Source organism: Anomaloglossus baeobatrachus, chromosome 5 (genome assembly GCF_048569485.1).
Source record: "Anomaloglossus baeobatrachus isolate aAnoBae1 chromosome 5, aAnoBae1.hap1, whole genome shotgun sequence".
Lineage (NCBI taxonomy): Eukaryota > Metazoa > Chordata > Amphibia > Anura > Aromobatidae > Anomaloglossus > Anomaloglossus baeobatrachus.
In genome coordinates this window covers 448,941,297-448,966,552 of record NC_134357.1, presented here as the reverse complement: position 1 = coordinate 448,966,552, position 25,256 = coordinate 448,941,297, and the positions used below count along the sequence as shown (strand labels likewise).

General features: G+C 50.6%; 1 protein-coding gene across 1 annotated transcript in view; it reads right to left on the bottom strand.

The window, feature by feature from the left end:
- Nucleotides 1-19,102, bottom strand: part of NSFL1C (NSFL1 cofactor) — a 54,669-nt gene extending 35,567 nt beyond the window's left edge. The window contains exons 1-2 of the mRNA XM_075350506.1: nucleotides 18,947-19,102; nucleotides 8,725-8,822 (exon numbers count right to left, since the gene is read on the bottom strand). Coding sequence (XP_075206621.1) covers nucleotides 8,725-8,822; nucleotides 18,947-19,051 — 203 coding nt within the window. The 5' untranslated portion in view covers nucleotides 19,052-19,102. The remainder of the gene's footprint in view (nucleotides 1-8,724; nucleotides 8,823-18,946) is intronic.
- Nucleotides 19,103-25,256: the final 6,154 nt, after the last annotated feature.

Sequence of the window (25,256 nt, the reverse complement as noted above, 5' to 3'; positions counted from 1 at the left end):
ATATTTCACTGTTTCAGTGCAGCCATTTTGTAAATTCAAAAAAGTTTATTTTTTTTCTCATTAATGTACACTCTGCTCCCCATCCTGACAGAAAAAAACACAGAAATGTAGACATTTTTTCAAGTTTATAAACAAGAAAAACTGAAATATCACATGGCCATAAGTATTCAGACCCCTTGCTCAGAATTGAGTAGAAGCACCCTGCTTTTGAGCTAGTGCAGCCATGAGTCTTTTTCGGAATGATGCAACATGTTTTTCACACCTGGATTTGGGGATCCTCTGCCATTCTTCCTTGCAGAGCCTCTCCAGTTCCGTCAGGTTGGATGGTGAACGTTGGTGGACAGCCATTTTCAGGTCTCTCCAGAGATGCTCAATTGGGTTTAGGTCAGGGCTCTGGCTGGGCCAGTCAAGAATGGTCACAGAGTTGTTCTCAAGCCACTCCTTTGTTATTTTAGCTGTGTGCTTAGGGTCACTGTCTTGTTGGAAGGTGAACCTTTGGCCAAGTCTGAGCCAAAGACAGAGCACTCTAGAAGAGGTTTTCATCAAGGATATCTCTGTACTTGGCCGCATTCGTCTTTCCTCCAAATGCAACCAGTCGTCCTGTCCCTGCAGCTGAAAAACACTCCCATAGCATGATGCTGCCACCTCCATGTTTCACTGTTGGGCTTGTATTGGGCAGGTGATGAGCAGTGCCTGGTTTTCTCCACACATATCGCTTAGAATTATCAGCAAAAAGTTCTTTGTCTCATCAGACCAGAGAATATTATTTCTCATAGTCTGGGAGCCCTTTGTGTGTTTTTTTTTTTTTGCAAACTCTATGCAGGCTTTCCTATGTCTTGTACTGAGGAGAGGCTTCAGTTGGGCCTCTCTGCCATAAAGGCCCGACTGGTGGAGGGCTGCAGTGATAGTTGACTTTGTGGAGCTTTCTCTCATCTCCCTACTGCATCTCTGGAGCTCAGCCACAGTGATCTTGGGGTTCTTCTTTACCTCTCTCACCAAGGCTCTTCTCCCACGATTGCTCAGTTTGGCTGGACGGCCAGGTCTAGGAAGAGTTCTGGTGGTCCCAAACTTCATCCATTTAAGGATTATAGAGGCCACTATGCTCTTAGTAACATTGAGTACTCCAGAAATTCTTTGTAACCTTGGCCAGATCTGTGCTTTGCCACTGTGTCTCTGAGCCCCTTGGGCAGTTCCTTTGACCTCATGATTCTCATTTGGTCTGACATGCACTGTGAGCGGTGAGGTCTTATATAGACAGGTGTGTGCCTTTCCAGATCAAGTCCTATCAGGTTATTAAAACACAGCTGGACTCCACTGAAGGCGTAGAACCATCTCAAGGAGGATCACAAGGAAATAGGCACCATGTGACTTAAATATGAATGTCTGAGCAAAGGGTCTGAATACTTTTGACCATGTGATATTTCAGTTTTTCTTGTTTAATAAATTTGCAAACATTTCTACATCTGTTTTTTTCTGTCAAGATGGGGAGCAGAGTACATTAATGAGAAAAAAAATGAACTTTTTTGAAATTCCAAAATTGCTACAATAAAACAAAGAGTTAAAAATTTAAAGGGGTCTGAATACTTTCTGTACCCACTGTATATGAAAATGCTGATCATTAGTTCTCTTTACAATAATAACCCAAAACCTTGTTCCTTTAGGTAGATATTAATCTGTCAAAACCACAACTTGACACTACCTTCCTTACAACTTGACACTACCTTAGTAAGGTAGTGTCAAGTTGTGGTTTTGGGCGTTCTCTTTACTATGACCCACACTTATTTATGCCACATTTAAAGGTAATCTGTCACCAGGTTTTTGCCACCTAATCTGAGAACCGCATAATGTAGGGGCAGAGATCCTGATTCCAGAGATGTGTCACTTACTGAGATGATTAATGTAGTTTTGATCAAATCACTCTTTAATCAGCAGTAGATAATTAGAGGACTACTTAGTGTGCTGCAGGTAGTCCAGCATATTCCTGAGCTCTGTATAACTGCTAGATCTGCAGCAGAGAAAACGGATTTTATCAAAATAACAGCAAACAGCTCAGTAAATGACACATCGTTGAAATCAGGGTCTCTGCCTCTTCTTTATGCTGCTCTCAGATGCGGGAGCAAAAACCTGGTGACAGATTCCCTTTAAGAAAGCCCTAATCTGACAGCCATGTTTTCTTGTTACATTCATCACTAAGCTGGGTGCTAGTATTTTGGCCCAAGTTAGAGATTTCTTCACAGAAACAATTATAGCCATCTTGTTTTGTATCACAAAGAAGGGAATTTTGTTTACTTACCGTAAATTCCTTTTCTTCTAGCTCTAATTGGGAGACCCAGACAATTGGGTGTATAGGCTATGCCTCCGGAGGCCGCACAAAGTATTACACTCAAAAGTGTTAAGCCCCTCCCCTTCTGCCTATACACCCCCCGTGCTCCCACGGGCTCCTAAGTTTTGGTGCAAAAGCAAGAAGGAGGAAAAAGAATTATAAACTGGTTTAAAGTAACTTCAATCCGAAGGAATATCGGAGAACTGAAACCATTCAACATGAACAACATGTGTACACAAAAAAACAGGGGCGGGTGCTGGGTCTCCCAATTAGAGCTAGAAGAAAAGGAATTTACGGTAAGTAAACAAAATTCCCTTCTTCTTTGTCGCTCTATTGGGAGACCCAGACAATTGGGACGTCCAAAAGCAGTCCCTGGGTGGGTAAAATAATACCTCGTAAGAGAGCCGTAAAACGGCCCTTTCCTACAGGTGGGCAACCGCCGCCTGAAGGACTCGTCTACCTAGGCTGGCATCCGCCGAAGCATAGGTATGCACCTGATAGTGTTTCGTGAAAGTGTGCAGGCTCGACCAGGTAGCCGCCTGACACACCTGCTGAGCCGCAGCCTGGTGCCTCAAAGCCCAGGACGCGCCCACGGCTCTGGTAGAATGGGCCCTCAGCCCTGATGGAACCGGAAGCCCAGCCGAACGGTAAGCTTCGATAATTGGCTCCTTGATCCACCGAGCCAGGGTTGATTTGGAAACCTGTGACCCTTTACGCTGGCCAGCGACAAGGACAAAGAGTGCATCCGAGCGGCGCAAGGGCGCCGTACGAGAAATGTAGAGTCTGAGTGCTCTCACCAAATCTAACAAGTGCAAATCCTTTTCACATTGGTGAACTGGATGAGGATAAAAAGAAGGTAAGGAGATATCCTGATTGAGATGAAAGGAGGATACCACCTTAGGGAGAAATTCCGGAACCGGACGCAGAACCACCTTGTCCTGGTGAAACACCAGGAAAGGGGCTTTGCATGACAATGCTGCTAGCTCAGACACTCTCCGAAGAGAAGTGACTGCTACTAGAAAAAACCACTTTCTGCGAAAGTTGTGAGAGGGAAATATCTCTCATTGGCTCGAATGGTGGTTTCTGAAGAACCATCAGAACCCTGTTTAGATCCCAGGGTTCTAACAGCCTCTTGTAAGGTGGAACGATGTGACAAACCCCCTGCAGGAACGTGCGTACCTGAGGAAGCCTGGCTAGGCGCTTCTGCAAAAACACAGAGAGCGCTGAGACTTGTCCCTTAAGGGAGCCGAGCGACAAACCCTTTTCCAGTCCAGATTGAAAGAAGGACAGAAAAGTGGGCAAGGCAAAAGGCCAGGGAGAAAAAACCCTGAGCAGAGCACCATGACAGGAAAATTTTCCACGTCCTGTGGTAGATCTTGGCGGACGTTGGTTTCCTAGCCTGTCTCATAGTGGCAAAGACGTCTTGAGATAACCCTGAGGACGCTAGGGTCCAGGACTCAATGGCCACACAGTCAGGTTGAGGGCCGCAGAATTCAGATGGAAAAAACGGCCCTCGAGATAGCCAGTCTGTTTGTTCTGGTAGTGTCCACGGTCGGCCGACCGTGAGATGCCACAGATCCGGGTACCACGACCACCTTGGCCAGTCTGGAGCGACGAGGATGGCGCGGCGGCAGTCGGTCCTGATCTTGCGTAACACTCTGGGCAACAGTGCCAGCGGAGGAAACACATAAGGGAGCTGAAACTGCGACCAATCCTGAACTAAGGCGTCTGCCGCCAGAGCTCTGGGATCTTGAGACCGTGCCATGAACATTGGTACCTTGTTGTTGTGCCGGGACGCCACGAGGTCGACGTCCGGCACCCCCCAGCAGCAACAGATCTCCTGAAACACGTCCGGGTGAAGGGACCATTCCCCTGCGTCCATGCCCTGGCAACTGAAATAATCTGCTTCCCAGTTTTCCACGCCTGGGATGTGAACTGCGGATATGGTGGATGCCGTGGCTTCCACCCACATCAAAATCCGCCGGACTTCCTGGAAGGCTTGCCGGCTGCGTGTGTCGCCTTGGTGGTTGAAGTATGCCACCGCTGTGGAATTGTCCGACTGAATTCGGATCTGCTTGCCCTCCAGCCACTGCTGGAACGCTTTCTGGGAAAGATACACTGCCCGTATGTCCAGAACGTTGATCTGAAGCGAGGACTCTTGCTGGGTCCACGTACCCTGAGCCCTGTGGTGGAGAAAAAACCGCTCCCCACCCTGACAGACTCGCGTCTGTCGTGACTACTTCCCAGGATGGGGGAAGGAAGGATATCCCCTTCGATAATGAAGTGGGAAGGAGCCACCACCGAAGGGAAGCTTTGGTCGCCTGAGAGAGGGAGACGGTCCTGTCGAGGGACGTCGGCTTCCTGTCCCATTTGCGTAGGATGTCCCATTGAAGGGGACGCAGGTGAAACTGCGCGAAAGGGACTGCCTCCATTGCTGCCACCATCTTCCCCAGGAAGTGCATGAGGCGCCTCAAGGAGTGTGACTGGCCTTGAAGGAGAGATTGTACCCCTTTCTGTAGTGACTACTGCTTGATCAGCGGAAGCTTCACTATCGCTGAGAGGGTATGAAACTCCATGCCAAGATATGTCAGCGATTGGGCCGGTGTCAGATTTGACTTTGTAAAATTGATGATCCACCCGACACCCTGGAGAGTCTCCAGGGAAGCGTCGAGGCTGCGTTGGCATGCCTCTTGAGAGGGTGCCTTGATCAGTATCCAAGTACGGGATCACCGAGTGACCCTGAGAGTGGAGGACCGCTACTACAGTAGCCATAACCTTGGTAAAAACCCGTGGGGCTGTTGCCAGGCCGAACGGCAGTGCCACGAACTGCAGGTGTTCATTTCCTATGGCGAAGCGCAAGAAGCGCTGGTGCTCTGGAGCAATCGGTACGTGGAGATAAGCATCTTTGATATCGATCGACGCAAGGAAATCTCCTTGGGACATTGAGGCGATGACGGAGCGGGGGGATTCCATCCTGAACCGTCTGGTTTTTACATGTTTGTTGAGCAGTTTCAGGTCCAGGACCGGGCGGAAAGACCCGTCCTCTTTTGGGACCACACACAAGTTGGAGTAAAAACCGTGGCTCAGTTGCTGAAGAGGAACCGGGATCACCACTCCTTCTGCCTTCAGAGTGCGCAGCGCCTGCAGAAGAGCCTCGGCTCGCTAGTGAGGCGGGGATGACCTGAAGAATCGAGTCGGGGGACGAGAGGTGAACTCTATCTTGTAACCGTGAGACAGAATGTCTCTCACCCAGCGGTCTTTTATTTGTGGTAGCCAGGTGTCGCAAAAGCGGGAAAGCCTGCCACCGACCGAGGATGCTACTAGAGGAGGTCGAAAGTCATGAGGAAGCCGCTTTGTTAGCGGCGCCTCCGGTGGCCTTTTAAGGACGTGACTTAGACCGCCATGCATCAGAGTTCCTTTGTACTTTCTGAGACCTTTTGGACGAGGAGAATTGGGACCTGCCCGCGCCCTGAAAGGACCGAAACCTCGACTGCCCTCTCCTCCGTTGGAGTATGTCCTGTTTGGACTGGGGTAAGGATGTATCCTTTCCCTTAGATTGTTTGATGATTTCATCCAGACGCTCGCCAAACAGCCTGTCGCCAGAAATTGGCAAACTGGTTAAGCGCTTTTTTGGAAGCAGAATCTGCCTTCCATTCCCGTAGCCACAAGGCCCTGTGGAGTACCACCGAATTGGCGGCCGCGACCGCCGTACGGCTCGCAGAGTCCAGGACAGCAATAATAGCGTAAGACGCAATTGCCGAGGTCTGGGTGGTAATGGATGCCACTTGTGGCGCGGCCGTGCATGTGGCTGCTTCAATTTGTGCTTGACCTGCTGAGATAGCTTGTAGCGCCCATACAGCTGCGAATGCTGGGGCAAAAGAAGCTCCGATAGCTTCATAGATGGATTTCAACCAGAGCTCCATCTGCCTGTCAGTGGCATCTTTGAGCGAGGCCCCCTCGTCCACTGCAAGAATGGATCTAGCCGCCAGTCTGGAGATTGGAGGATCCACTTTGGGACACTGAGTCCAACCTTTAACCACGTCAGGGGGAAAAAGATAACGTGTATCCTTAAGGCGCTTAGACAAAACGCTTATCTGGACAAGCATGATGATTCTGGATTGCCTCTCTGAAATCAGAGTGGTCTAGAAACATACTCGGTGTAAGAGAAGCTGACTCCTCCGCCGGAGGAGCTGAGGGAGAAATATCCAGCATTCGATCGATGGACGCAATAAGAACGTTCAGTATGGCGTCCCCGTCTGGAGTATTAAGATTGAGAGCGCCCTCAGGATCAGAATCCTGATCAGCTGTCTCCGCATTATCACCAGAGATTCCCCCCGCTGAGACCCTGAACAATATGCTGTCGAGGGAAATTCTAAGCGAGCCCGCTTAGTCGGTCTGGGGCTGGGGTCTAAGTCAGAACCCTCAGCCTGGAATGTATGAGATACCCCGGGAGGACATTGTTGGTCCAACTGAGGGGGGCCAGGGAACAATGATTCAACAGAGTCCCTTTGCTGAGATACCGGCCTGGACTGCAAGGCTTCTAGTATCTTAGCCATAGTCTCAGAGAGTTTTGCAAACTCCGTCCCCGTCACTAGGACAGTGTCAACAGGTGGCTCCCCCTGGGCCCCTCTTAGCAGAGGCCCTGGCTAAAGAAGTGTCACCGGGGCCGAACATGCACACAATGAGGGTCAATGGAACCTGCCGGCAGCTGGGTCGTACAAGCGACGCAGGCAGCATAATAAGCCTGTGCTTTGGCACCCCTGCCTTTTGTGGGCGCCATGCTATTGTTTTCCCTGAGTAACACACTAGGGTATATAGCCAGAATGAACTGTGCTCATACAGTGTAAAATATATACTAAAAACAAATAATGTATCAGTACACTACAGCACCATGAGGCTAGCACCACAGGTGCTACTTACCAGCCGCCTAAAGCGGTTATGAGGCCACCAGAGACCGTGTCTGGGTCTCTCAGGATTTGTCCCTCTCTGCAGCGTCGTAGGAGCTGACAGGAAATGGCTGCGGCGTCCTGACGAGAGGAGGGAGCCGTGGGCGTAGCCGAGGTGCTCACACTGTGCACAGTGAGGGGGTGGAGTATGGAAATCATACTCCAGCCCTCAGTGCTGCTCTTCCGTGCAGCGTCCCGCCCTTCCCCTGCCTGTCAGGGCTGAGGGCGGGAGAAAGGGAAACTAGGCCGCAAGCCAAGCCGGGGACTCGAGTATAAGCGTGGCCGCCGTAAAAGCGCGGCCAACGCCGAAGTCCCCGGCGAACTACAAGTCCCAGCCGCGCCGCAGTTTCCCATGGCAGCGGCGGTTTGCGCGGTAGCCCCTACATATAAACACACTCAGCGACGCTGAGTGTGTAATGGCACAGTTTAACCCGGTCCCCCGGTGCACTAGCACACCCAGCAAAGCTGAGGTGTTGCCGTGCGCGGTCCCCACAGGGATACAGAGTACCTTCACGTAGCAGGGCCATGTCCCTGAACGGTACCCGGCTCCTATCCAGCAGTCTCCACAGGAGTTGTAGATGAAGCACGGTCTCAGTGCCTGGAGACCGATAGGATCCCACTTCACCCAGAGCCCTGAGGGGGATGGGGAAGGAAAGCAGCATGTGGGCTCCAGCCTCCGTACCCGCAATGGATACCTCAACCTTAACAACACCGCCGACAAGAGTGGGGTGAGAAGGGAGCATGCTGGGGGCCCTATATGGGCCCACTTTTCTTCCAACCAACATAGTCAGCAGCTGCTGCTGACTAATCTGTGGAGCTGTGCTGTGCGTGTCTGACCTCCTTCGCACAAAGCAAAAAAACTGAGGAGCCCGTGGGAGCACGGGGGGTGTATAGGCAGAAGGGGAGGGGCTTAACACTTTTGAGTGTAATACTTTGTGCGGCCTCCGGAGGCATAGCCTATACACCCAATTGTCTGGGTCTCCCAATAGAGCGACAAAGAAATGAGGCATTGGCTCATTAATCATTAACTTTATCGATACTACATACACTAGGGAATTTAACCAAATTGTAAGAAAATTGATTTTTTTGTAAGTTGTTTTTTTTTTTTATAACTTGCTTGAAAATAAGTTTACACTGAGTAATTTCCTGTTTAATATTTTTAGCCCCATGAACCTGTCTCAAGCATTTGAGGTCATGTACTGATCACTATTGTGTGGCCAGGGTGACATGATTGTGCTTGGATTGATACTGTTCCTACAGACCTCTTTACGAAATGTATAAGTTTAATGCTGCTATTGTCTTTATATGTCCTCAGAACCAAATCCAAAAAAACGGAATATTATTTTTAATTCCAAACATGGGTAAATAAAATAAAAAAAAAATAAATATTGGTGACTTGTGCCATATAACGGTGGTCTTTAGTGTACGGAAGGATGTAATTGCCAGGGCACTAACCTTGGTCCCGAACCACGAGATGTGGAGCCTGGAGGTGGCTGTGGAAGTGTCACTATGTCATCGTCTCCTCCGTCCTCATAGAAACTGGCCAGAGCTAGCTGGAAGGACGAGAAAATCAAATTAATAGGTTTTTCTACCGTAAACCTATCCTGATACATAGCAGCGTTTGGGTAACTGCTGTACTTGTTCTATGTTATAATAGTGTCACTAACTTTCCAGTATATCTAATAATAATAATATTTATTCATTTATATAGCGCTATTAATTCCACAGCGCTTTACATACATTGGCAACACTGTGCCCATTGGGGCTCACAATCTAAATTCCCTACCACTGTTTTTGGAATGTGGGAGGAAACCCACGCAAACACATACAAACTCCTTGCAGATGTTGTCCTTGGTGGGATTTGAACTCAGGACCCCAGCACTGCAAGACTGCACTGCTAACCACTGAGCCACTGTGCCGCCCATATCTGAGATTAAATCCCATAGCCCTGCACTGTCAACACTCTGATCTTCTGCAAACTTTTAAGAGATGAATGACTATCATGTCTGGAAACAAAAAACGGGTCTTTCTGACAAGGACATACATCAGTGCAGTGACACTGGCCGAAACCAGGATTTTATGCTGCAGTCTCGTCAAAAGAAAAAAAAATAAATTGATTGCTCTGTGCACAACAACCAGATTAAAATGTGCTTAGTCTAAACAAGCAGAGATGCAGTTTAAAGCATGGAGCAGCAACAGAGCAGGCAAAAGTCACTGATGTAACTGGAGATGGATTTCAGACTTCCTCAGACTCCATACATTTAAGACTAAGTTCACATTTCCGTTGATTTGTATCAGTCACATGCGTCGCTTGACGCATGTGACTGATGCGCTGTTCAACGCTGTACAACGGATGACAAGAAGGGAATTTTGTTTACTTACCGTAAATTCCTTTTCTTCTAGCTCCAATTGGGAGACCCAGACAGTGGTGTATAGCTACTGCCTCTGGAGGCCGCACAAAGAACTACACTTAAAAGTGTAAGGCCCCTCCCCTTCTGGCTATACACCCTCCCGTAGGAGTACGGATTCCTCAGTTTTAGTACCAAAGCAAGAAGGAGGAAAGCCAATAACAGTTTCAAAAACAAATTCAATCCGATAACAAGATCGGAGAACTTAAGAAACAACATGAACAACATGTGCACCCGAAAAACGAAACCCTAAGAACAAATAGGGCGGGTGCTGGGTCTCCCAATTGGAGCTAGAAGAAAAGGAATTTACGGTAAGTAAACAAAATTCCCTTCTTCTTTTTCGCTCCTAATTGGGAGACCCAGACAGTGGGACGTCCAAAAGCAGTCCCTGGGTGGGTAAAAAGATACCACATGAACGGGCTGTCAGACAGCCTCTTCCTACAGGTGGGCCACCGCCGCCTGAAGGACCTGTCTACCTAGGCTGGCATCTGCCGAAGCGTAGGTATGCACTTGATAGTGTTTGGTAAACGTGTGCAGACTCGACCAGGTAGCCGCCTGGCACACTTGCTGAGCCGTAGCCTGATGCCGCAATGCCCAGGACGCACCCACGGCTCTGGTAGAATGGGCCTTCAGTCCAGATGGAATCGGAAGCCCAGCAGAACGGTATGTGTGAAGAATTGGTTCCTTGATCCACCGCGCCAGGGTGGATTTGGAAGCTTGCGATCCCTTATGCTGACCAGCGACTAGGACAAAGAGCGCATCAGAACGGCGTAGAGACGCCGTGCGAGAAATGTAAATCCTGAGTGCTCTCACCAGGTCCAACAGATGTAAACCCTTTTCAAATTGGTGAACTGGATGCGGACACAAAGATGGCAAAGTGATATCCTGATTGAGATGAAAGGAAGAAACCACCTTGGGAGAAAACTCTGGAATTGGACGCAGTACTACCTTGTCTTGGTGAAACACCAGGAAGGGAGATTTGCAAGATAACGCCGCTAGCTCGGACACTCTTCGAAGAGACGTGACCGCCACAAGAAAAACTACCTTTTGTGAAAGCCGAGAAAGGGGAACCTCTTTCAAAGGCTCGAAAGGCGGCTTCTGGAGAGCAATGAGAACTTTGTTCAGATCCCAGGGTTCCAATGGCCGTCTGTAAGGAGGAACGATATGACAAACTCCTTGGAGAAACGTGCGTACTTTAGAAAGCCGTGCCAAGCGCTTCTGAAAGAATACGGATAGCGCGGAGACTTGACCCTTAAGAGAGCTAAGCGACAAACCTTTTTCCAACCCAGACTGCAGGAAGGAAAGAAAAATTGGCAATGCAAATGGCCAGGGAGAAAACCCTTGAGCCAAGCACCACGCTAAGAATATCTTCCACGTCCTGTGATAGATCTTAGCTGAGGATGGTTTTCTAGCCTGTCTCATTGTGGCAACAACTTCATGAGATAAACCTGAGGCCGCTAGGATCCAGGACTCAATGGCCACACAGTCAGGTTCAGGGCCGCAGAATTCAGATGGAAAAACGGCCCTTGAGACAGCAAATCTGGACGGTCTGGTAGTGTCCACGGTTGGCCTACCGTGAGGTGCCACAGATCCGGGTACCACGCCCTCCTTGGCCAGTCTGGAGCGACGAGAATGGCGCGGCGGCAGTCGGACCTGATTTTGCGGAGCACTCTGGGCAACAATGCCAGAGGTGGGAACACATACGGTAGCCGGAACTGCGACCAATCTTGAACTAAGGCGTCTGCCGCCAGAGCTCGGTGATCGTGAGACCGTGCCATGAACACCGGGACTTTGTTGTTGTGCCGTGACGCCATCAGATCGACGTCCGGCATCCCCCAGCGGCGACAGATCTCCTGAAACACGTCCGGGTGAAGGGACCATTCCCCTGCGTCCATGCCCTGGCGACTGAGAAAGTCTGCTTCCCAGTTTTCTACGCCTGGGATGTGGACTGCGGATATGGTGGATGCCGTGTCTTCCACCCACGTCAGAATCCGCCGGACTTCCTGGAAGGCTTGCCGACTGCGTGTTCCCCCTTGGTGGTTGATGTATGCCACCGCTGTGGAGTTGTCCGACTGAATTCGGATCTGCTTGCCTTCCAGCCACTGTTGGAAGGCTCGCAGGGCAAGATAGATTGCTCTGATTTCCAGAACATTGATCTGCAGGGTGGACTCTTCCTGAGTCCACGTCCCCTGAGCCCTGTGGTGGAGAAACACCGCTCCCCACCCTGATAGGCTCGCATCCGTCGTGACCACTGCCCAGGACGGGGGAAGGAACGACTTTCCCTGTGACAATGAGGTGGGGAGAAGCCACCAACGCAGAGAGTCCTTGGCAGTCTGAGAGAGGGAGACAGTCCTGTCGAGGGACGTCGATTTCCCGTCCCATTGGCGTAGAATGTCCCATTGTAGAGGGCGCAGATGAAACTGCGCGAACGGGACTGCCTCCATTGCTGCTACCATCTTTCCTAGGAAATGCATGAGGCGCCTCAGTGAGTGCGACTGGCTCTGAAGGAGAGATTGCACTCCAGTCCGTAGCGAGCACTGCTTGTCCAGTGGAAGCCTCACTATCGCTGAGAGAGTATGAAACTCCATGCCAAGATAAGTCAGAGATTGGGTCGGGGTTAGATGAGACTTTGGAAAGTTGATAATCCACCCGAAACTCTGGAGAGTGTCTAGTGCCACCTTCAGACTGTGTTGGCATGCCTCTTGAGAGGGTGCCTTTATAAGCAGGTCGTCTAGATACGGGATGACCGAGTGACCCTGCGAGTGCAGAACAGCTACTACTGCTGCCATGACTTTGGTGAAGACCCGGGGGGCTGTTGCCAGACCGAAAGGTAACGCTACGAACTGTAGGTGTTCGTCGTGTATGACGAAGCGTAGGAAACGCTGATGCTCTGGTGCAATCGGCACGTGGAGATACGCATCTTTGATATCTATTGATGCTAGAAAATCTCCTTGAGACATTGAGTCTATGACGGAGCGTAGGGATTCCATCCGGAACCTCCTGACTTTTACGTGTCTGTTGAGCAACTTTAGATCCAGGACGGGTCGATACGATCCGTCCTTTTTTGGGACCACAAACAGATTGGAGTAAAAACCGTGACGTTGTTCCTGAAGAGGGACGGAGGTCACCACTCCTTCCGCCTTCAGAGCGGCCACCGCCTGCAACAGAGCATCGGCTCGGTCTGGTGGTGGAGAAGTTCTGAAGAAACGAGTTGGCGGACGAGAACTGAACTCTATCCTGTACCCGTGAGACAGAATATCCCTCACCCAACGGTCTTTGACGCGTGACAGCCAAATGTCGCCAAAGTGGGAAAGCCTCCCACCGACCGCGGGTGTGGGAATCGGAGACCGCAAGTCAGGAGGACGCCGTCTTGGCAACGGTTCCTCCGGCTGTCCTTTTTGGGCGTGACTGAGACCTCCAAGAATCTGAGCGTCTCTGGTCTTTTTGAGTCTTTTTTGACGAGGCGAATTGGGACCTGCCCGGTCCTCGAAAGGACCGATAACCAGACTGACCCTTCCTCTGTTGGGGTTTGTTTTGTCTGTGTTGCGGTAAGGATGAGTCCGTACCCTTGGAGTGTTTGATGATTTCATCCAAACGCTCTCCAAACAATCGGTCACGAGAAAAAGGCAAATTGGTTAAGCACTTCTTGGAATGAGAATCTGCTTTCCAATGTCTCAACCACAGGGCCCTACGCAAAACAACGGAGTTGGCTGACGCCACTGCCGTGCGGCTTGTAGCGTCAAGAACAGCATTAATCGCGTACGACGCGAATGCCGCCATTTGCGAGGTCAATGGTGCTACCTGCGGGGCAAATGCACGTGTGACAGAGTCGACTCGCGCAAGCCCGGCTGAGATAGCTTGGAGTGCCCATACGGCCGCAAAAGAAGGCGCTAATGACGCTCCAATCGCTTCATAGATGGATTTCAGCCAGAGCTCCATCTGCCTGTCAGTGGCATCTTTAAGTGCCGCTCCATCTTCAACTGCAACCAAGGATCTAGCTGCAAGCCTGGAAATTGGAGGATCCACTTTTGGACACTGGGTCCAACCCTTGACTACCTCAGGGGGAAAAGGGTAGCGTGTATCTTTAAGCCGTTTAGGAAAACGCCTTTCAGGATAAGCGTGGGGTTTCTGGATTGCGTCTCTAAAGTCAGCGTGGTCCAGAAAAGTGCTTAATGTACGCTTAGGGTATCTGAAATGGATTCTCTCGTGCTGCGAAGCTGACTCCTCTACAAGAGGAGCTGGTGGGGAAATATTTAACATCTTATTGATGTTAAATATAAGATCATTAACTATGGCGTCACCCTCTGGTGTATCTAGATTGAGAGCGGTCCCAGGATCAGAATCCTGATCAGTTACGTCCGCCTCATCACCCATAGATTCATCTCGCTGGGACCCTGACCATTGAGATGAATGTGAAGGCCCGTCATAGCGAGCCCGCTTAGGCTGCCCGGGGCCATCGTCCGAGTCAGAGTCTTCACCCTGAGGTGTATATGCCCGTCCCGGAGCTTGGAGCTGAGGGGGACCAGGGGGCAATGATTGCACAGTGTCCGTGGCCTGAAGTACAGGCCTAGCTCGCAATGTGTCAAGAATTTGTGACATAGTGAGAGACATTCTGTCAGCAAAAGCTGCAAACTCAGTTCCTGTCACCTGGACAGCATTCACAGGTGGTACACCCTGGGTCACGTCCAGCAGAGGTCCCGACTGTGCAAGCGCCGCAGGGGCCGAGCACTGCACACAATGGGGGTCCGTGGAGCCTGCCGGTAGAAAAGTCCCACATGCGGTGCAGGAAGCATATAATGTCTGTGCCTTGGCACCCTTGCGTTTTACGGACGACATGCTGCTGGCTCTCTGCAATGTGAGAGAGTCTATAGCCAAAGGGCGACCAGCGCTATGTAATACCAAGTATTTGTAGAAACAAAATACTAAGAATACTACTGGCACAAGAGGGGGTGAGCCCTGAGGGCTGCTTACCGCCCGCTGAATAGCGGGTAAGAGGCGCAGAATTCCTTGTCTGGGTCTCCCCGGCTCCCCTCTGCAGCTCAGCGTGTCAGCAGGAATGGCTGCCGGCGTCTGTGGAGAGGGGCGGTCCGTGGGAGTTCCCAAACAAAAGTGCGGGAAACAGTGTCCCCTCTGTGCCGATTGTGAGGGCTGGAGTATGTAAAAACGACTCCAGCCCTCGGCGCTGATGCACTGGCCAGCGTCCCGCCCCTCTCCTGACCGGCAGGTCTGGGGGCGGGAACGAACGGAAGCAGGCCGCAAAAGCCGGGGACTCGAGTTATCAGCGCGGCCGCCGTAAAAGCGCGGGCCGCGCTGAAGTCCCCGGCGCACCACAAGTGCCAGCCGCGCCGCAGTCCCAGCGGCCGGCGTGACCGATTCCCCGAAGTGGCCAGCGTCCCGCCCCTCTCTTGACTGGCAGGTCTGGGGGCGGGAACGAACGGAAGCAGGCCGCAAAAGCCGGGGACTCGAGTTATCAGCGCGGCCGCCGTAAAAGCGCGGGCCGCGCTGAAGTCCCCGGCGCACCACAAGTGCCAGCCGCGCCACAGTCCCAGCGGCCGGCGCGACCGATTCCCAGAAGTGTGCCTGCTTCAGCGAAGCTGAATGAGGCCATGGCACAAGCGCCGTAGCGCTGATGTCCCCCGGCGCACTACAACACCCAGCATGCTGCGGTGTGAGCGCCAAATGCACGGGGACACAGAGTACCTTGAGGAAGCAGGGCCATGTCCCTGATGTACTCCGCTCCATCCAGCATCTTCTCCAGGGGCTGTAGATGGAGCACGGTCTCAGTGCCTGGAGACCAGTAAATCCCACTTCACCCAGAGCCCTGTAAAAAGGGATGGGGAAGGAATCAGCATGTGGGCTCCTGCCGCCGTACCCGCAATGGGTACCTCAACCTTACAAACACCTCCGACATACAGTGGGGTGAGAAGGGAGCATGCTGGGAGCCCTGTATGGGCCCTCTTTTCTTCCATCCGACATAGTCAGCAGCTGCTGCTGACTAAAAACAATGGAGCTATGCGTGCGTGTCTGACCTCCTGCGCACAAAGCTAAAACTGAGGAATCCGTACTCCTACGGGAGGGTGTATAGCCAGAAGGGGAGGGGCCTTACACTTTTAAGTGTAGTTCTTTGTGCGGCCTCCAGAGGCAGTAGCTATACAGCACTGTCTGGGTCTCCCAATTAGGAGCGAAAAAGAAAGAACAGAATTTTTTGTCGGATTCCGTTGTGTGCGGGGGGCGGAGTTCTGGGGCAGAGCCGAGCGGGGGGCGGGGCCAGGCGCTGAGGAGGTCAGTGGAAGTGCTGCGGTCTGCATGGCTGGGGACAGGTGAGTGTATCTGTGAGTGAGTGAGTGTGTGTATGTGCATGTGTGCATGTATGTATGTATGTGTGTGCACATGCAAAGTGCGGGAGGGGGCGGAGCCGAGCGGGGGGCGGGGCCAGGCGCTGAGGATGTCAGTGGAAGTGCTGCGGTCTGCATGGCTGGGGACAGGTGAGTGTATCTGTGAGTGAGTGAGTGTGTGTATGTGCATGTATGTATGTATGTATGTATGTATGCATGTATGTGTGTGCACATGCAAAGTGCGGGAGGGGGCGGAGCCGAGCGGGGGGCGGGGCCAGGCGCTGAGGATGTCAGTAGAAGTGCTGCGGTCTGCATGGCTGGGGACAGGTGAGTGTATGTGTGAGTGAGTGTGTGTATGTGCATGTATGTATGTATGTATGTGTGTGTGTGTGTGTGTGCACATGCAAAGTGCGGGAGGGGGCGGAGCCGAGCAGGGGGCGGGGCCAGACGAGGGTGTCAGTGCTTGTCTGCATGGCTGGGGACAGGTGTGTGTGTGTGTGTGTACATACATGTGCGGAGTGCGGGAGGGGGCGGGGCCGAGCGGGGAAGTGTCGGCCTCCCTGCACACGTAACCAGCCTAAATATCGGGTAACAGCAAAGCACCCGATGTTTACCTTGGTTACCCGATATTTACCTTGGTTACGGGCCTACACCGCTTAGCGCTGGCTCCTTGCACCGTAACCAGGGTAAATATCGGGTAACCAACCAAAGCTGGTGACGTGTGCAGGGAGCCAGAGAGCATGCGCAGCGAAATCCGACGGATCTCGCTGCTCAAAAAACGTTACATGCTGCGTTCCTCCCGCCCGGCGGTCAGTCGTTCCACGACTGATCAGTCGGGCGGAGGGTGCAACGCAGCATCATCAGTCACAATCCGCTGCTCATACAAGTCTATGGGAGCAGCGGAATCCGCTAAACGGATTCCGCTGTTTACAAGAGCAGCGGATTGTGACTGATAGATTTTAGCGGAAATGTGAACTTAGCCTAAGCAGGAGTGTCCAACATTGCAGATAACCATTCCCGAAGATACTGATTATACAGTGAGGTGTCCTCTATATTTACTGTAATAATTTCTCACCTTGCAAAGCAGAGGGGCGCAATCCATTCTGGCCATTGCTTACTTATGGAAAATTCAGGTAATGGGAGACCACACAGGATGTGCTACTCCACACATGGAGAAAAAGTGATTGCTGGCACCCTATCCGCTCCTGACAGGTAAACGTTCCCAGGGGTCCCCAGTGTAGATTACATAGTGACAATTTAGCTTAAATTTTTATCAATTTTTAGTTTTTTTTTAGAAAGAACTCGACATCTGATACACCCCACGGCAGCATGCATCAAGCACTGGCTGTATGATCACAGACAGGTATGTGGCTTAGTGATTAGCACTGCAGTCTTGCATCGCTGGGGTCCTGGGTTCGATTCCCACCAAGGACAACATGTGCAAGGAGTTTGTATGTTCTCCCCGTGTTTGCGTGGGTTTCCTCGGGGTACTCCGGTTTCCTCCCACACACTAAACATATTGATAGGGAATTTAAATTGTGAGCCCCAATGGGGACAGTGTTCCTGATGTATGTAAAGCGCTGCGGAATATGTTAGCGCTATATAAAAATAAAGATTTATTTTAGTATGTTTAACTCTGCAACACGTTTCAGATGAAAATACAGTTTAATAGCCACCGGGGACCGAGCTGCACTACAGACCAGTCAGACAGGTCCCATTGGCTTTTCCCCATCTACTGCCCTGCAGTGACAGCTATCTGCCCAGACGTCCACCTGTCAATGCAGTGTAGTGGGTGGGGAGAAGCTGCCTGTCTGACTGGTCTATAGCGCAGCTCAGTCCCCGGTAGCTATTAATTTAATGCAGCAGAGTTAAACATACTTGGTCTTGGTCATGCTGCCATGGGTTGGGTCCCCTTTACACCTAATGGACTGACTTTAGGACAGACGCCAACCCTAAAGGCTGGAGGGGACAAGCTGGCACCGGGTCAGGACAGAACTTTACATAGAATCTGGACACTCATTCACAGCTGTGGTTGGGACGGATCCCACCCCGGTGTAGAGCATCGGATCCTCCTGCTTACTTACCTCTTTATATGTCCACCTCCTACCATCTGCCGATATTTACCAGGAGGCCGGGCGCGGTGCCGAGTGACAGCTGGCAGGCAGGCAGGCAGACGACACCTGCTCCTCTTGTATGACGTTCCTCTACTTTCTCATCTATTGACCATTTTCTAGGTTTGTACTTCCATTTGCTGAATGGGAACGTTCTAGTTTACATTCAGGATTCTGTACAGTCCTGGTACTGTTTATAGCTGAGGGTTTGGTACAATTAGACATTCCTCTGAGATAATCCGCCTGACACTGCGTAACAAGCGCTCAGAATAGATGTATACTGATGTGACTGTGTAGACTAGATACAACTGTAACGGACCCTCAGCTGTGATCAGTACCAGGCCTGCACAGGTTTTTAGCTTTCTGGTTCAGGTTCACTCATCTTTACCGTCACTGACTGATCGGCCATATTGTTTTTTTTGCAGTATGGTGCTGATTTGATAACGTGTCTGAGTCTCCTCAGTATCACCGCACACACAAGTCTGAAGTGTCACCAGTGGTGAGAGCTGCACAGTGAAAATCCCCTTTTAACTAAGTACAATGGAGTGAAACTACAACTCCCAGCATACCTCACAGTTGAAAAAAATGCAAAACCGTGGTGGGACTTGTAGTCCAACAAGAGAAGCCTAGGTGAAGGTTTATCTGGGGCAGTGATAGGGGGATTGGGGTGTCTATACGGCACAATGATAAGAGGGGAGGGGCCGTGGATCTGTCTCGGGTGGGTCAGGCAGATGACAGTGCGTTCTCCTCCCGGGGTGTCCACATTTCTCTCCCCTACATCCGCGCCTTTCGTCCCTTTTTTCCAACCTCCGCCCTACGGTACCTGCAAGTCCCAGCCGGCGGACTCGAGAAAAAACCGCGCCCTCTCCTCCTCCGAGCCGGTCACCAACACAAACTGTTGCATCGATTCCTCCTGCTGAGCCGCCATCTTGCTGTGCAGCAACAATGACAGCCGCCCGGAAACATGGCCCCAGCGCTGAACGTTCCCAGGGCGCCGGCTAGTGTCCTCGCGTAACCCGTCCCCCCGGAAACACAGCCTATGCTGCCATAGACCTGAAAAGACGCACGCCCCTGTGTGGTGGTCTCCAGGCTGTGACTACAAGTACCAGTATTGCTATAGAAGGCATGTTGGGAGTTGTAGTCTGTTAACAGCTGAGTCACATGCTGAGGACTATTGCTGTATAGTGGTGTTACTGGTATTGGCACCAGTTTCCCCCCCTTCCCTCCCCCCAGCATGTGTGTAATGCCTCTTTCACACGTTCGTGTCTCCGGTACGTGTTTGGTCCGTCTCCTCACGTACCAGAGACACGGGCACACGTAGACCCATTAAATCAATGGGTCTGCGGTCACGTGCGTGTTCTGCCATGGACCGTGTGTCCGTGTGGAGCATACATCTGCCCGTGTGCTCCACACGTAGACATGTCCGTTTTTCTCCTGCATCACAGGTTTCACACGGAACACAAACGGACCACACGGAGGTGATCCGTGTGACACGCACCGGAGAAAACACACGTGTCTGAGAAAAAAATAACAAAACTTTACTCACCTTCTCCAGCTCTGCTGTCTCTGCCGCTGCTGTCACTTGCTTCCGACCCCCGCTCATTATGCTCATTGCATATTCACTTCACTGTGGCCGGAAGCAGCAGCAGCGGGGAATCGGCAGGACCGGAGACCGAAGATCAGCACCACGGACAGCAACGCCAGGGACAGGTGAGCATGAAGTTCCCGTTCTTCGTGTGTTATCACGGATAACAGACGGAGAACACACGTGTGCCATAAAAACGGCACACGGAGGACAATACGCACCTTTGACACGTCCGTGAAAAATGTGCATGATTTTCACGGACGTGTGAAAGAGACCTAATATGTACTGGGAAAATAAGACAAACGTTTCCCCGTTCAGTACGATGATGCCGACACCAAACTTCTATAGGTTTTTTTTTTCATATGTACTAAACTGAACGGCGCAATCTATCAAGAGGAAGACGTGATAACTGAGCGCTATCCGTGGTTTTCATACATTGCTCTCCTAAAATTGTTCCAAGGGGGCGGGGCTAGGAACATGTCCGATTTTTTCCTGGGACCGAGTGGCCCAGAGAAAAAGTGACGTCCAATTTTGATCCGAGTATCAGATAAAAATGATCAATGCAAATCCATCAGGGTTCCAGCCTTTACTACTTCATTCTTCCTGGGAAACTGGTCCAAAATTACCGGTTCCCCTAAACAAAACATCAAGGGATAATTCTAAAACGGCTACTATCATTCGTTGTCAACGCTTATAGAGTTTAAGCAGGAGTGTTTAAAAAAAGACATTTAGGCTGGGTTGATTGCGTTACATTACCTGGTGCTGCACCAAACAAAACACCATTTTAAAGGGAGAAGTCTAAAATTGTTGCTATCTGCTTCAAGATCAAACATACAGTCCTTTACACGGATAATACGTTATAGTTTGTAATAAGAGTTTGCTTTGCTGCGTAGCTAATTTAAAAAGGAGCAAGTCAAGCGTTAAGGGACAGGGAAGAGGATGTGGTGCAGATGTTGGTGGTCATGGCCATGTGACAGGGCACCCCAAACCTCATCTCATGTTAAGTTCCTGTCCCAAATCGTATGATGGCATGGGACACCACTGTTGAAGCCAAAATGCTGCAAGCCGGTTGCGCGCTGGAAGGCAGCTAATGCTTCCAGTCTGTTTACGAGCACCACCTTGTCTTCCACACGATGCAGTCTCACTAGCCTAAAGGCTGGACCATATAATCCTCACCCTCATCCTCCTTCCTCCCACCATAATGAGTCCCAGGAGACAAGTCACCCCAAACTTGGAAACGCCGAGGAGCGCTTTACTATTAAATGTATTGCTTCTTTTGGCCTCTCACCATGCACGTTTCAAAAGGGACATGAGGAGGTCATGTGCGATGATTCACAAATATTTGAGAAACCACGGTCCGAAGAAGCCGATAGTGGGGAACAGCAGTTACTGTCTCAAGAGATGGATGATGATGAGACACAGTTGCCATCATGTCAGGTTATAAATGCAACTCAGGATTGAGGAAGTGGAAGATGAGGTGGTGGAGATGAAGCCATTGACCCAAGCTGGCAAGGTGGCACGCATAGTAGTGAGCACAGTAGTGCTGAGGGGAAGGCTTCCGTAGCACTGAGCCACCTCACCATATGCTTTGCGACCTGCCCACACTCTGAAACTCAACATTACACATGTTTGCAAGGCTTAGAGGGCAAAAGAGGGCCGTAATTGATTACCAGCTCCAACATAAACATTTGGCTTCCAATCAGCTTGTGCACAAAACAGCTGTGGAATGGGCATAGATGTTTGACATCTGTGAGGTTCTCCAAAACTTTGAGGACTCCACCAAGATGGTGGGTGGTGATGACGCCATAATCTCCCTAACCATCCCGCTGCTGAGTCTATTGAAACGCTAGTTGCTCACTCTGAAAGAGAAAGCTTTGCATGCCAAGCAGGTGGCTATGGAGCAAGAACTTACACTAGGTGATACTACCCAGCCCAGTCTCATCCCATCTTCTCAACCCATATTGGGTGATAACAGGAGAATGCTGACGAGGAAGAACAGGAGTTTCTTGTGTGACGCCCTGGCAAAACCAGGTAGTCACAAAAGTGTTCACCCTTCTTGTTACCACCAAAAACCCACACCCAGGTACAACATACAGCCAATCCGGTCCGGAGGCTGTGCCTGGACCCTAGGACGAGGAAGGTTGCATGCCCCTTGTTAATCAACCAGCAGAGGACGAGGTTTCAGGCCTTGTTCTCCAGAAGCCCAGAGAGCGAAACAGAAGCCCAACGCGGGGGATGGGGTGTCCGTCAGAACCCACAGAAATCCCAAGGGTCAGATTTCGCGGACCACAACTCCCAAACATACACAGTACCGGGAGTGGACATCTCCGTTCCATGTGAAGTCGTCCAACAGGAGAGACGAACATAACGTGCAGGAGGAAGGGATATCTGTTCACTAACCAGGGTGTGGGACCCGAATACACCCTCCAACGGCAGCCGGTCACTGGCAACTTGGTTTACCACTGGACGTGTGTGAGATTACTGAACTGTGAGTACACCATTGTCCCCCGATCCAATCCGGCACGCCACCTCCAGCAACCATACTCCCGTGTACCGACCACAGGTCCCGGGACTACGCCTCCCCTACCCGTGGAGGGGATCCCGTCTTGCTGCCACGCTCCACCAGCCCCGGGCGCCTCATCACCAGGCAGCGGCGGTGTCACCATCCCTCAATGCAACCCACGGGTGGCGTCACCGACACAACAAACCCCCCTGTAAATATCCCCCCTTTCCGACGTTTGTGAGGACAGACGCCCGTGCGAGCCCGGGTCCGGTCACCATTCGAGCCGCAGCAGTGAACCCGAATCCGAGCGGGCCCAGAGAAGCGGCAGAGCCCCCCCCTTCCCCCGCAACACTTGTCTGTGCTACAGAGGGGACTATCAACATCAGCTTCTTGTCTGTTCAGCGTGGATGGCCTGAAGAGGAGGAGCAGGAGCAGGAGTAGGAGAGACAAGAGGAGGAGATGATGAATAGTCTTCGTCCTGGTGGGGACACTGAAGATTGACTTTTGGTAGTCTGGCACACATGGCAGTGTTCATTATGTCCTACTGCCTTTCCCAGGACCCTCACATGATACACATTTTGACCATCACCAAATACTGGTTGTGCACCTGTCTCGACCCACGGTACAAGGAGAAATTTCCATCTCTCCTTCCAGTTTCAGAAAGGGCTAATACAATGCAAGACTACCAGAAGGCCATTGTTAAACAGTTGCTAAAAAATTCCCCTCAGACAATGCTGGAGGAGAGAAATGCAGACCAAGTGCAACACAGGCCGAGGCACAATGTGCAAGTCAGTTTCCTGAAAAGGTCCCAGCACCAAGGAATGGCTGTGCAGGGTACGATGATAAGGAGGGAGAAGTTGATGTGGATGGTGAAGGAGTTCCTAGGCAACCATACCAGCGTTCTCCATGATTGTTCAGTGTCATGAAACTATTGGGTATCCAAGATGGACACATGGCATGAACTCTCCTCGTACGCCTTGGAGGTGCTGACCTACCCTGCCGTTAGCGTCTGGTTTGAGAGGGTTTTTCGTGGGTCCGGGGCCATCATAACAGATAGGCGCAGGCGCCAGTCACAGGTAAATGCAGACAGGCTGACTTATAAAGTTGAACAAGGGCTGGATTCCCCAAGACTTTATCACCCCACTAGATGACACCAAGCAAACCAAACGTCACCCAAAAGGTTTTTAAGTTGTATTAACGTGAATCCCTTCCCATCCAAACAAGGATATATTTGTTTTATTTAGTTTCACAGATCCTACTCCTCTCCTCTTTTTCCACCATGTTTCAATGCTCATCATGATATATGTTTACCCCATAGGGGTAATTTTTATGTCTGTCCTTGCACATAGTGCATTGGCTCTACCACTCTAGGAGTGATATGTCTTACCAATGGTAACACATTATTGTAATGGGCCCCTCCTCACTGTCTGTTCCAGTATATATCAGACAGCCTCCAGGGGTAGTTTTTGGGTCCGCCCTTGCACATAATCTAAGTGTATTTAGGGTCCTTTGATTAGATCTCCCCTGATTTATAAATCCTTGTGTGTATAAGGATGCATTGGTAAAAGAAACTTTTCATCCCTGGCCACAAGGACTTGTCCACATATTGGTCGTTCGGTGGACATTCTGATTAACTGCATTGGTGATGTTATAAGACACGTGGTGTTGTAGGGCAAAAAATAGTGGCAGCTGGGCAGTGAGTACCGAACGCCACCCGCTGCCATGAGGTTGCGGCTTGCCTCAGTGTCCACAAGCTTAAACGGCAGCATTTTCAGGGTAAGCAGTCTGTAAATCTGCCAGTTTAATGTTTTGGCCTTTCGGTGGGTGGGTGCTTGTTTGGCTAGCTGTATATTTTTGTTTCCATGTCAAGGCCTGGGTTAGGGATATTTGAACGCTGGGCAAAAATTGTCAATGGTGATTGAGAATATGCAATGGCAGGTGCAGGGCAGGAGGCATTTAAGTTTGAATTCTGGACAGGGGATTGGCAAGCACATAGCTGTTGCACAGCTTCTAGCTTCCCAGTTGCAGAAGAAACTTCACAGAGCAGATTACATGGGATAACAAGCTTTTACTTCTCAGAACATGAGGTAAATATGCACAGTCATTCAGCACTGTACCAGGAAGAGAAAAAACAGCAAGTACAAAAGACTTTTTTTTTACAATACAGTGAGTAAGGAAACTTTACAGAACATCGCCATCTACTGTTAGATCAGCATAAAGTCCTCTTTCACACAAACAAAGAAGTCCTCAACTGTTGCATATACCAACAATAGCACCCTGTGTACTTTCTTCCTCCATCTCCACCAGGCCCACATGCGAAGCTTCCTTTTTAATTGTGAGGATGGAGCGTCTAAAGAGACACAAAAGCAAATGGTTATGCTGATTATGGCGTTATCATCACCAACTTGATTGTTTCCTCAAAGTTTTGTAGAAATTCACAGATGTCAGACATCCATGTTCACTAGTCAATTCTTATGTGCAGAGGCAGACCAGAATACAGACAGCATGTTGTAGCTGGTATTGTAAAGTGCGGCAGAATATGTTTGGTGTTATATAAATAAAAAATATTATTATACTTAGCTGGTATTCAACGAATGCCCTCTGCAGGTCAGAAAACCTTGCTAAGTACATGTGCAATGTAGAGGTCCAGTGTGTAGTCACGTCACACACCTGTCACTTGCAAGCACTACTGAAGCATTGCCAGACAAGTGGCAGCTGGAGCTGACTTGTGAAAGTAGGTGCACACACGGCCTACCTTCACTGGTTTGTTTTTTCATAAACTACTGAACCCCTAAGTTGAGCACATGGCTCAGACATGGTTTATGTATGGGCTTGCCAAGCTTCAGAACCACCACCAGGTTACAGACACGTTATCACACACGACCATGACTGGTTGTATGTTCGGATGGCAAGAGCCACAGATTTGTCTGGTCTGTTAGGCCTGTCAACAACTCCGCTGCAGTGTGCAGTTTATCGCCTAAAGATAGTGATTTAAGCAGAGCCTGTTGCCGCTTCACCAAGGCAGTGCTTCCAGCTTGAGACTGA